Source organism: Epinephelus lanceolatus, chromosome 8, assembly GCF_041903045.1.
Source record: "Epinephelus lanceolatus isolate andai-2023 chromosome 8, ASM4190304v1, whole genome shotgun sequence".
In the NCBI taxonomy this organism is placed as follows: Eukaryota; Metazoa; Chordata; class Actinopteri; order Perciformes; family Serranidae; genus Epinephelus; species Epinephelus lanceolatus.
In genome coordinates, this window is record NC_135741.1 from 11607515 (window position 1) to 11620642 (window position 13128).

General features: G+C 41.6%; 1 protein-coding gene across 1 annotated transcript in view; it reads right to left on the reverse strand.

The window, feature by feature from the left end:
* cacna1fa (calcium channel, voltage-dependent, L type, alpha 1F subunit a) overlaps positions 1-13128 on the reverse strand; it is a 30763-nt gene that overhangs the window by 11994 nt on the left and 5641 nt on the right. The window contains exons 5-34 of the mRNA XM_033629291.2: positions 12905-13101; positions 12718-12821; positions 12488-12630; positions 12328-12396; positions 12181-12244; positions 12060-12086; positions 10979-11139; positions 10632-10857; positions 10275-10482; positions 10033-10153; positions 9847-9919; positions 9258-9321; positions 9110-9167; positions 8919-9015; positions 8614-8743; positions 8442-8501; positions 8233-8339; positions 7866-7953; positions 6393-6500; positions 5620-5672; positions 5375-5521; positions 4379-4580; positions 4111-4269; positions 3912-4022; positions 3736-3819; positions 3312-3332; positions 3052-3186; positions 2881-2946; positions 2642-2733; positions 934-1093 (exon numbers count right to left, since the gene is read on the reverse strand). Of these exons, the coding sequence (XP_033485182.2) occupies positions 934-1093; positions 2642-2733; positions 2881-2946; positions 3052-3186; positions 3312-3332; positions 3736-3819; positions 3912-4022; positions 4111-4269; positions 4379-4580; positions 5375-5521; positions 5620-5672; positions 6393-6500; positions 7866-7953; positions 8233-8339; positions 8442-8501; positions 8614-8743; positions 8919-9015; positions 9110-9167; positions 9258-9321; positions 9847-9919; positions 10033-10153; positions 10275-10482; positions 10632-10857; positions 10979-11139; positions 12060-12086; positions 12181-12244; positions 12328-12396; positions 12488-12630; positions 12718-12821; positions 12905-13101 (3335 nt within the window). The remainder of the gene's footprint in view (positions 1-933; positions 1094-2641; positions 2734-2880; positions 2947-3051; positions 3187-3311; positions 3333-3735; positions 3820-3911; positions 4023-4110; positions 4270-4378; positions 4581-5374; positions 5522-5619; positions 5673-6392; positions 6501-7865; positions 7954-8232; positions 8340-8441; positions 8502-8613; positions 8744-8918; positions 9016-9109; positions 9168-9257; positions 9322-9846; positions 9920-10032; positions 10154-10274; positions 10483-10631; positions 10858-10978; positions 11140-12059; positions 12087-12180; positions 12245-12327; positions 12397-12487; positions 12631-12717; positions 12822-12904; positions 13102-13128) is intronic.

Here is a 13128-nt window from a genome sequence, read left to right on the forward strand (position 1 = left end):
TTCACACAAAACCACATCCTGCCAGGGAGGGTCCTCTGTTAAAGGTCAAAGACCACACACACAGACCGATGGACGTCAGCTGCTCACAAGAGAATAAACCACAGAAGGAATGTGGGACACACAAGAAGAGACAGGGTGAACATGAACCTGGACCTGTGGTTGTAAATCTTGTAAAACAGGGAATGAGCTAAGACTGAGGAAATGAGGTACATTAAATGTGTAGTTGTTGGAGGAGAAAGGTTAGGATTGGGCTTTTTAAAATAAGGAAGTCATACTCTGCAAATTAATTTTAAATCTCTGCGATGCAAAGGCATTTTAGTGTGAGAACTGGGTGATACTTTAAGTGAATTTAAGGTCCTCAGCACCACATTTAATTACACTCTATTATTAGAAAGCACTGATGGTGATTTTAAGCAGGTAATCTATTTTCCCTAAAGGTCTGCTACATCTTTAAAAGAGTACAAGCTTTCATTTCAGTCCTTCAGATTAAACCCTGTTCTCGTACATTCTCCAGGTTTTAAGTCACCTTCATCTAACCTGTTTAATGTCTGAAAATAGCAATGAGGTCACAGAAATGTTACCAAAATATTTGCACCCTTTTAAATCAGGATTTTGTGATTTGGCTCTGCTGTCTGCATTAACAAAATCCACGGATGTGGGAGTTCTCCGAGGAGCTGGGAATTGGAGAAGACAGGGTTAGCTTTTTAAAACTGCTCCTGCTCAGCTGCTGTAACATTACCCTCTCTGCTTTCATCTGACTTTGATCCCACTTGACCTGACAGCCTGTAAAACACAAGTCTGAATTAATTAGACCTAAATTTAATTTGGACTCAGCAGGCTGCATCAAAAGGAGGGAAATTGTTTTACTCTAAATGATCTGAGAAGGAGTGATTAAAAAAAGGCAGATCCTTAATCCTCCTCAGCTTCGCTCACCAGGTAAGCACAGAGCATGAAGAAGCTGATGAAGTAGATGTAGGACAAGTTGCTACCACAGGTGAACTCTTCACCAGGCTCAGTGTCGGCTTCTGGGTCACAGCGTCTACCGGGCAGAGCTGCCAACATAATCTCCTGCCATTGCTCCCCAGTGGCACACCTACAAGGGCACAGAGACGGGGCAGCGTTTTCATTTCACCTTTACTTACACACTAAAATCATTTACATCTAGCTTTAAAGGAGGAGAAAGCGATAATTTGGGTTTTCCTCCAACTAATGGAGGAAATATGGAATATTGTGCTGGGGCTTAAAGAAATACTTCACCCCCTAAACGATCATTTGAGTATCAATTACTCACTTTGTGTTACACTGAATTTGTGAAGAAAACTTTGATCTTCTCACATGACACCACAGTGAACAAAGAATCCAAAAACGGATAAATTTGTTGATGAATTGAAGTAAAAGGAGTGCACGTTCATACAACAGCATAACTACATCAAAACATCCATTTACAAACTCTCACAGAATTCATGCAGTATAGTCCAAGTCTCATTTAACCCTTCCGACGGGGACTGAATTGATTCATTTGACTCCATTGGTCAAAACAATAATTTTATGTCACTGAACACAGGGGCTTCTTGTCTACCTCCGCCTTGATCAGTTAGTTTGTTTGTGTTATTGTGTGACTTAGGTGTTTTAAAGGGTTAGTTCGGACTCACCAAAGTCACACAATAACACAAACAAACCAACAGATCGAGGCAGCAGTAGACCAGCAGCTCCTGTGTTCAGTGAGGTAAAATTACTGTTTTTGTCAGTGGTCTTGCACTGAAGGAAGCATAGATAAGTTTCACTTTTAGTTTAATTCAATCCCCATCGGAAAGGGCAGTGCTGGGCAAACGACTGATTAAATGAGACTTGGTTTACACTGCATGAGGTGTGTGATAGTTGTAAATCGACGGTTCAGTTGCCGACGACATTCAGCCCCACATCTGCCACTCACTCTACCCTGACCAGCTGCATCAGTGAAATGAAATCCTGGCTGCAAACCAACTTCCTCAAACTTAACTGTGACAAATCAGAGGTCATCATCATTGGTCCCAAATCAAAATTCACCCATAATTTCTCCCTCTCCATCGATGTCTCCACTGTGCTTACTCCCCCACACATGTCCGTAGCCTTGGTGTCATCTTTGATCAAACCCTCTCCTTTGACCAACACATCAAACACATCACTAAAACAGCCGTCCTCCATCTCAGAAACATTGCCCGCCTCCGTCCGTCCCTCAGAGACTCTCATTAAAGCATTCATCACATTCAGACTGGAGTACTGCAACAGTCTCCTCTACGGTTCATCATCCAAAACACTGTCCTTCATGACCTCCACTGGCTCCCTATCCCCCAGCATATCCACTTCAAACTCCTCCTCATCTCCTATAAAGCCCTGGCTCCCCCCAGCCTGTCTGAGCTCCTCCAGCAGCACACTACCTTCTACACTCTCAGGTCTGCTGATGCCAACCTCCTATTTTCTCACTTTACAGCAGGAAACGGTACTTCAAAATAAAAGCTTTCTCAGTTTTTGGATTCTTTGTAACTAACGTACAAAAAATCATTTGAGGGGTGAGGAAGTATTCCTGTAATTTACATTTGGCAGCTAATAGAAATGGAAGTAATATTTGAGCATCTGTCTTTTCCTGGCTAAATTAGTTCACCTGAAGAGCACCAGAACAGCCATGAAGAAAGTCTGGAAGTTGCAGTTTCTGTTAATATGTGTGTCGTCATCGATGGCCACTTTCCCAAATGTCTGAAAGGAGAACAGTGGACTGAGTTAGAAACAAACAGCTGCAACTCTAAGGTGACAACAAGAAACTTAGTGAAGTGGGGATGCATATAAATATCTTGTATAATTTAAAAGCCTTGATCCTGAATCAGTTTGATGAGAGAGACTCACCTGCATGCCGATCACAGCATAGATGAAGAAGATCATGGCGATGAGCAGACCAACGTACGGCAGGGCCTGAGCAGAAATGAATCCAAGAGCACATTTACATAAAAGCAATGTATACATGTCATGACAACATGTTGCAGTCATATATTAGGATTATGTGATTTATTCACGGACCTGGAGCGACTTGACAAAAGTCCAGAGGAGCGTTCGGATGCCCTCTCCTTTGCTGAGTAGCTTCACCAACCGCAGGACTCGGAATAAACGGAAGAATGTGATGGACACTTTACCACTCTCTCCTTTACCTCCACCCTGGAACAAAAGAAAAACAGGAGAATAAAAATACGTGTCAAAATGCTCGAGCATGTATTATCTTGATGTGTAAACTCAATACCTGACACACAAAAAGAGTTGCAGTGGTGGCATTTTGCTCTTACCTCTCCGTGGCCGCCTCCTCCCTGGATCCATATTACAGGTGATCAACAACAGAGGAAAGACATTAAAACAGCCATCAGGATCAGGCATAAATGTATCAATACATTTATTCTAAACACACCAGACTTGGCCTATAAAAATCCACCAAAACTCCCAAATCCCCACAAAATATAAGCATGTCCTTGATGCCAGTGATGGTGAAACTTTCTGGCAACTGTATTCTCTTCTGGTTTAATTCAGATTAACTGATTTATATTATATACAAAGGGTTTTTTAACAAAGTCTTTATTATTAGGTAATATTATCTTGCTTGAAACTTAAAGGTTAAGACTTGACACTTGCTTGTGACTTGCACATGCATGACCTGCTCCCTCCTTTGGATAAACATGCTCTCTTTTGTTTTATCAGCTAAAGGAAAAAACTTACGCTGAACTCAGAGACTGCGATATCCAACACGCTCCCCACGACAATCAAGGCGTCAAATGAATTCCATGGATCGATGAAGTAGTGCTGCAGGGAAAAAATACACAAAATCAGAGTCAAAAAGTCGTGTTGACAGCTAAATGTTGTTTCCAAAGGTAAGAGAAAGAGCGAAGCCTCACATGAGCCCGCAGAGCCAGTAACTTGATGATCATCTCTATGGTGAAAACGACAGTGAAGATCATGTTGAGGATGTCCATGATGGAGGTGAAGAGTTTAGACTGCTCATAATGCTATGAGAGAAGAAACAACACAAAAAAATGACATCACACCACTCAAATAAGTTTCTGTGTTTCATGAAAGAGTTGTGTGAAATGATACCTGAACAGCCAGAGTGAGAGTGTTTCCCAGAATCAGCACAAACATGACGTATTCAAACTGGCTGGAGTTGATAATTTTCCAGAATTTGAGCTGCGACGGGTTTTTAGGGATGTAGATCTTTATAGGCTGAGCTTTCAGGGCGTAGTACACACACTGACGCTGGACAGAGGGAAAATAGAAGAGAGGGGGCATTATTCACTTTGAAAATCTTAATCTTAAATAATTATTTAATTGACGAAAGTTTCTGAAGTTTAGGAAAATATCAAACCTGATTTTTGTTGAGTTCACAGTTTTTGAATTCGGCCTCTCCTTGCTCTCGAAATGTGATGATGACAAAACCCACGAATATGTTCATCATGAAGAAGGCGATGATGATGATGTAGATGATGAAAAAGATGGAGATTTCGACTCGGTAGTTGTAAATGGGACCACGGTTGATGGCGTTGGCGTCCACGGCCCGATAAAGAAGCCTTTATACAAAAAACCCCCCACAACGGTGAGGTCACATTTTATAGAAAAACATTGATTTAAAGAATATAGACTTTAAAGGGTAAGGTGTGGTGATAATCATTTTTTTTCTCATTGTCAACAAATCCAATAAAATGACCAAACCCGACATTGAATTGATCCTACGAAGCAGCCAGAACCTGATACATCCTCACAGAGATCCATTGTTTTCCAAAAACATACCAATGCAATGCAATGACGGACATGTTCCTTTATTTTGATGAACATGGACACTGTAGTTTATTTTGAGTCAACCCCACAAACAGGATCACTACAGGACCAAATATGTATCAATCCGCAACAGAAAATAGTCCCCAACAACATTCAGAACATTTATACAGCAGCAAACCACTATTTGCTATGTAAACATATAGCGGAGTGATATCGTCTCGAGTCCTGAGATCACACTCCCTCTGTGTGAGTTGCAATATGAGCTTCTCTGTTACTTGTTCATGTGAGTGCATGTGAGTCCCTGTGTGTGTCCCCCACTGGCCACCGTCAGCTGCTAACCAGCTCAGCGACCTCCATGTTGAGAGCCGTGTGCAGGCAATCCCATTCTGAACGTCGCGCATAGCTCCTTTTAAGATTTACATCTTCAGTAAGAATGGGAGAGTAGAGAGGTCAGAAAGTTTGATGAGATGAACCAACACACTTTTGGCTCGTTATTTATGGGATTTGTTGACAATATTAGAAAAAAAAAACAAAAAAACACCAGCTTAGTCTTTCACATTAAAAACAATGTAAAGTCACTACTCACTGCGGCCAGCCTTCAAATGTCGACACAGTGAATAAAGCCAGCATGCCCATCAGCACGTTGTCAAAGTTGAAATCACTGTTTTCCCAAATCCTCTCTCTCACCATGGGGTGGTTCATATCTCCGTCTTTATAGACCACGAATGTCCCCCTGAAATCAAACACACGCACACATTTAACGACAATGACGGCACGCTAAGAGACCGCCAGGTGCTGTATGTTGTGTAAAGAAATGAAGAAGAAACTAACTTGCACTCCACGGGGGTGTGTTTGGCTTCATCTGTGCAGCTGTAGAATCTGCCCTGTAACATTAAACACAGGAAAATTAAAACCTTTAAAAACACTTCTGTGAATTTGAGAGAAATACAAGGACATACTCTCAGTGGCCACTTTATTAGGTACACCTGTACAATGTGATGCAGTCCAAAACAACACCTCTGCTTTCTTTACAGAGCTCATAATGTTCAGCTTTAAGTGACATTGTTGGAAATGTGTGTGTGTTTACCGTTGAGGTCAGTTATAAGTGTTTCTATTTTTTTTCCCTCCACATACATACATGAGAGGGGAAGGATTAGAAATGTCCCTCAATATACTACACATCCTCATATTTGTTGATGAGCCTTACATTAAGGTACATTTATGGAACTATATCTTTTTATATTGCACATTTTTTTTTTTTTTACAATTTTCAAATAATGTTCTTCTATTCTATATTCATGTTTCTTGATTTTTGCAATATTTGCTTTTATGTTTTATTTAATTTAATTTCATTATGTTTATGTTATGCAGCAGTACTCCTTGTATGTGAAAACTGTAGTAGGCAGTAAATTGGATTCTGATTCTAACACAGTCCAGTCCAACACCACCACCAACACACCATTTAATTAACACCTCTATGGCAGTGAAAAAATGAACATAATTGGCATCATAAAAATAGACTTTATGGCAGAACAGTTGCACTGGACTGCACCATAGATGTACCTCATAAAATGGACACTGAATGTACAGACATGAACGTGTACCTTGAAGAGCTGCACTCCAATACAGGCAAACATGAACTGAAGGAGTGTTGTGACAATTAAGATGTTGCCGATGGTGCGGATTGCCACGAACACACACTGCACCACATTCTGTGAACAACAAGGAATGTTTCAGCTTTGAACAGCAACAAATTATACTCCATATATACTCAATAACTGACCATAAAATACCAACACCTGCACAAAGCCATAACCTTCCAATAAATAGTTACTTACTTAAAGGGACAGTTCACCCCAAAATCAAAAATATATATGTTTTTCCTCTTACCTGTAGTGCTGTTTATCAGTCTAGATAGTTTTGATGTAAGCTGCTGAGTGTTAGAGATATCAGTCGTAGTGATGTCTGCCTCCTCTCAAGTATAATGGAACTAGATGTCACTCAGCTTGTGGTGCTCAAACTCAACAGTACTGTCTCTTTCCAGAAATCATGACCCAGTTACTGAAGATATTCCACAGACCTTGTTGTGAGCAGTTTCATGTAGGAACTATTTTCTTTCTGCCAAACTACACCCGCTAACTGTATCACTGCGCAGAATGAAGTGTGCATCTACTCATGGACGAGAAGCTCGTGCTTGTGATAGTGTGAGATGTAAACATTAATGGCGTCTTCCTTGGCCGAGCTCCTTGACACTGTGGGGTGCAGTTTGGCAGAGACAAAAAGTTCCTATATGAAACTGCTCACAACAAGGTCTGTGGATTATCTTGAGTGGCTGGGTCGTGATTTCTGGAAAGAGACATTGCACATCTGCAGTTTTTCAGATGTATTTTTTGGCGCTTTGAGCACCATAAGCTGAGTGTCATCTAGTTTTATTATATCAGAGAGAAGGCAGACATCTTTACAGCCAATATCTCCAACACTCACACCAAAACAATCTAGCTTGATTAATAGCCAAGCACCAACCTCTGCGGCTGAAAAATTAAGATAAAACAGAAGTGCTAAAAACTGCAGTTCTTTGAATGGCCACTTGAGGCTGGCTCTGGAAGCCAGTCAGTCCCAACTGACCCCCATGTTGAAATGCCCAGCTTTACAGCAGAAATTAAATGCCTGGTACAATAAACTGTTTTGGTCTCTAAAGCTAATTTTCTCCTTAATGTCAACTGCAATTAAGGGCAGGCAGCTTTGAGTGACAGGCTGTCTGATGATAGTGTCCTCAGCCTCTCAGTCAAATCCACCCCTCCCTTCACCGCAGCTCCTCTCACCAAAATACGGTCACTTCTGACTCCAAAAAACTGAGATGGGGACGGCCGAAATGCCAAACTCAAGGCTTCAAACTGGGAGTCCACAAACCAGTGGATGAAGTCACGGTGGCTACATCCATTATTTTTACAGTCTATGTAAATAGCACTACAGGTGAGAGGACAGATATGTATTTTTGATTTTAGGGTGAACTGTCCGTTCACTATATAATATAAAATACGACAAAAAAGAGAGCTAAACCAAACAGAGCTGTTTACCTTCAGTCCTTTGGCTCTGTTAATGGCTCGAAGAGGCCTGAGTACTCGCAGCACTCTGAGAATCTTGACCACGGAGATTGCACTTGAACTGAGAGCAACAATGCAAAAATATTTAGAGTCAAGAAAACTAAAAACACTGAGCTTATAAAGTAAACAGTGGAGACTGGGCTGGAAAGAAGGGAGAGTATAAAACATAAAACCTCACTGGGAAAATTAAATCATTTCTTTTGAGTGCTTCCCTCAGACCTCGACACTTTAATGAGACTTCACTGCTTTCACACGTTTCAGCTACACAACAGTGACTCCTATTGATTTTTCTGTCAGAAGACGGCTGTGTGTAGTTCGTGTTGGACGGGTTTCTACTCACTGTAAAAAGAAAGACGTGAGCGACACGCTGACAACCAGCAGGTCAAGAAGGTTGAAAGCATTTCTGCAGAAGGAGCCGGTGTGCAGAAAAGCTCCGTAGACTGTCATCTAGACGAGAGCGAGGAAGGGAAGGAACAAAGTATAAAACTATTTCATCTGTGTCATTGAATTGCACCATGTTTTTGCACAAAGCAGTTTCAAAATCATTACCTTTAGTACAATCTCCACTGTGAAAACTGAAGTGAAAACATAATCTGCATAACCGAGCACCTGAGGATGAGAGAAGCAAGTATCAGTATTGAATCTTGTTTATTGTGAAGATGAAAAATGAGCAGATGGACATGGTTTTTAATGATGTTGAGACTGATGTGGTGTCTCTTACGATGTTCCTGAATGAGTGGGATTTGATTGGATCCTCAGCAGCCAGGGAAATACTACTGAGGATGATGAAGATGAGAATGAAGTTGGTGAAGTACGGGTGATGGATGAGGTTGTGGCAGGCGACTCGCAAACTGAGAAAGGAGGAAAATTACAAAGGAAAGTGGATTATTTTTAGCAACGTCTTGGTGTTAAAGCATGTACTAAGTGTCATTCCACCACTGCAAAGCATATAGCACAATATATTGTTACTGTTATAAATGTGTGGTAGACTGAGGTTAATTTGCTGCATGTATGAGCTCAGATTACCAGTTTTTCTTTCCAAGAATGAAGAAGGAGCTTCCGTCAGGGATCGGGACGATCTTCTCTTTGGGTCCTGAGAACTCAGGCTTTAATGGAGCGACTCCTGCAATAAAATAAAGAGCAAACAAGAGACATTTAACATCTTTAATCAGCCTGTCTGCTGTTTCTCCTGCAGAGTGTGACACCATCAGACTCACCCTCCAGCCCCTCGATGGCCCTCAGCTCCTCATTTTCCTGCCAGTCGTCTTCATCGTTCTGCACACCAGACAAAAGATCAGCTGTTTGGCATTTCACTTTTTAACGCTGTCTGATAGGGTTCAGTAAAAAGATGAAAAGATTATCTACCCCTGCATCTTCATCTTCTTTCTCTTCATCCTCATCCCACTCTTCTTCCTCTTCCTTTTTCTCCCTGAAAACGAAATGCAAATAAGCGAAGAATTGCTTTAACAAAGTATATAGTAATTGTAAGAACCGCTTAAGCATGTCTGTGTTGATATGATATATCATATAGGTTATGATGGTATTTAAGTTTACACAACAGTTTCTGTACACTTTGAATAGTGTATAGTAGTGGACTATATTGAGGTTATGTTTATATGACCTTATATATGTGACAATACAGGCACAAGTTATTTACACCAGGTAAGGCAGTTTAGTGCTCATGACACAGGGAGACTGTGGACGACATCGTGTGTAAAGGACGACATGAAGTTTAAGTTTGGAGAGGAGGAGCCAGGCAGCCATAGGCACATGTTGTTGAATGATTTTGTTGTTGTATGCCGGGCAGTGGTAAATAAAAGTATTGCATTTAGACGGAGGGCTGAATCTGTGCGTCTGTGCTGGGGAACTCGCAGGGGTAGCAAGATGGCTACAGTCCGCTATAAATGTGTCCAATACCACTGCTCGATCTCATATTTTCTTGTTACAAACTTACTCGACTTTGGATTTCCCGCCGCCTCCTGCCAAGTTGTCCACAGCGATAGCCAAGAAGACATTGAGCAGGATGTCTGATCACAAGATTAAGGAGCCTAATTTGTTTCATTTGGGATTAACGAATCAATGATTTTGTGGTCAGACTGCAAAGGGAATCAGCAGGTGCACAAACACTGTGAAAGGATACAGTTACCACAGACGAAGAGGATGACGAAGTAAATGCACACCACCATATTGGGGAAGATTGGTCCTCCATATGCCATAATGCCGTCATACATCACGGCGTTCCAGTCCTCTCCAGTGAGGATCTACAAAGAATGAGAGACACAGAGGACAGGAGTGAGAGACCTGTAATTAATACTGCAATACATCACATAGCTGAGTGGAGAGGGTAGTAATACTGTGAGATACTGAGGAGATGTAAATCACCTGGAAACAAGTGAGCAGAGCCTGAGGGAAGGAGTCAAAAGTACTTCTCTTCATCTGAGTCTCGTCAAAGTTGAATTTGCCTCCAAACAACTGCATGCCCAGCAAGGCGAAGATGATGAGGAAGAGGAAGAGCAGGAGCAGCAGGGAGCAGATAGCTTTCATGGAGTTGAGCAGCGAGTTGACCAGGTCGGATAAAGCAGCCCAGTGCCTGGAAACAACAGAATCAAAGAGGGTACAGATTAACATCAGGAAGTGAAGATAAGATGGAAAAGATTTTATCTTCATCACTTGTTCCTTCCTCATGCAGCCAACAGAAAAGCTCCAGATGTTATATTAACAAACTCTGGCACCAATTACCGGGTCATCTTGAATATCCTGAGCAGTCGGATGCAGCGCAGCACAGAGATGCCGATGGGCGGGATGACTTCCATCTCTACAAGCAGCGTCTCCAGGATGCCGCCGCACACCACGAAGCAATCAAAGCGGTTGAACAGCGCCATGAAATAGATCTGCAGGCCGAAGGCGTACATCTTCATCAACATCTCCAGAGTGAAGAGCAGCAGCAGGATCTTGTTGGCTCGCTCTGAGGCACAAATGAAGAAGAAGACATGGAGTCATGTTTTATCTCAAGTGAAGCATCTCAAAATGTAGAGCTGAAGTACAGCTCAGCAAAAGTTAAAATATAAGGAGAAATGGATTCTTACCCTGCATTTCTGTGAGCCACTTTGGTTGCCCGTAGTGCTCGGAGGCGCTGGCCACTGTGTTGAGAAACACCAGCAGAAGCACCAACCAGTAGAAGTTTGTGGTCTTAACGGCCACACGGCAGTTCTTTCTCATTGTATGATTCAGCTGACACAACTGGTCACTAAAAAGAAAAATTGAATTAAATTAACAACAACAACTGAAATTCTTGGACTGAGCCCTTTTTCATGTTCTCATCCCATTAAAGGAGTACTCTACCCACAAAATGATCGTTTATTGATCAGTTCCTCACTGTGTGTAACTTTAAATTTATCCAGTCGTATGCTCAGTACTTTTCAAACACATGTATTGTTGCTAAAACATTTCTGTAATAAAGCAACTAGGCCATTCCATTTGGCAGATGAATTTAGTGGGTCATTTTGGGTCATTCAGATTTTCTTGATTTCATAATTTTTCCTTTATGTCTGTGCTACTACCATATATAAGTAGGTAAGTAAGTAGGTATAGTAGGTTTTTTTGTCTGTTTAAATTGTGTTTCATGTTATTCCCTACTTGCTGTACAGCCTACAGACAAAGTTGGTGCAGTTTAAAGTCCAGTTATGAATACATGGATCACAGATTCCTTGTTGTGTTTCTGTTTCTGATCTAGTGGACCTGTAAACTCCTTTCTTAAACAGTTTTTTTTTTTGTCTGTTTGCTAGTTTGTTTGTTATTAGCTTAACTTTTTTAGCAGTTACTGACTTCACTATTTGGGTCAGTTGTACTGTTGACCAGTTGTTCTGTACTGTTATTGTTATGCCCTAAATATAATATGAAATACACATAAAATATGTCACTTAGTGAGGGGTCGTCGGGTTGGAAAGGGGTCCCTTAGGAAAAATGGTTGGGAACCACCGCCTGGCAGAGATCTGCAATCTGCTGAGTACACTTTTCTGATGGGTTCTTCGTTCACCGTGGAGGCATGCGAGAAAAACAAACTTATCTTCATGAATTCAACGTAACATGTGGCGAGTAACTGATATACAAATGATGATCTTGTGGGTGAATTGTTCCTTTAATAGAGTGTAGTACTGAAAATCTTACCAGAAGCTGTTTGCCATCATCTTTGCCCTGAGAAAACAAGAAAATGTGCAAAATCATTAACTTCATTAACACCTGCATGCCAGCAATGAATCCAAACAGTGTTATATCTCTGTTGTCTTACATGAGAGAAGCACAGCAGCCATTATCATCATCGAGGTATGCTATATCATCATCCGAGTCTGACTCTGTTAAACACAGAAATATAAGTCATCTGTTAAGAGAAATCATGTAAAACAAACACGATAACAGACGGAGACAGCTGACATACCTCCACCATCCTCACTGTGTTTGTACCAGCCAAACTTCTTCATCATCTTTTTCTTTGCGATCGCAGCACCTATGAAGTCAAACAGAGGCAGATCATGTGTGAATATAAAGCTACATGTTTGTGTCTTGGTTTGTGGTTTGTCTTTGTGTGCTAAACTGACGTTTGTTTCCTTCTTCGTCCACATCTTCGGCCTCTATGAGCCAGTCCATGTAGCCAATCATGTCCTCCTCCATCTGCTTGCTCTCCTGTGCTTTCTGCAGCTCACCACGTGCCACGGCCTTTTCTCTCTCCTTGGAGAACTCTCTGTGCATAGAGGTCAAGTGTAAGTGTTTCATTTTGATTTTCACAACACAATAAATGCACAGAAAGCTAAATGCAGCAGCTACATACCCGCTCAACACACCCAATACGAGATTGATAATGAAGAATGATCCAAAGATGACCAGAGAAACAAAGTAAATCCATGGGATCTCGTAGCCGATGGCATCATTCATCTGGACAGAGACACAGACTAAGTATTTTCAAACACCACAAATAAATGTGACACTGTGGAGGATGTAGAAGTGTGTGATTGTACCCAGTAGAGAACGTCTGTCCAACCCTCCATAGTGATGCACTGGAAAACTGTCAGCATGGCGAAGAAAACGTTGTCAAAGTTTGTGATGCCGCCATTGGGGCCCTCCCATTTGCCCCTACACTCAGTCCCATTCCCCACACAAAAGCGCCCGCTCCCGGCAAATGCACAGGGCGACGGATCATCTTCCACCATGAGACCTGGAGCAGAGAACAGCACTGAGACAA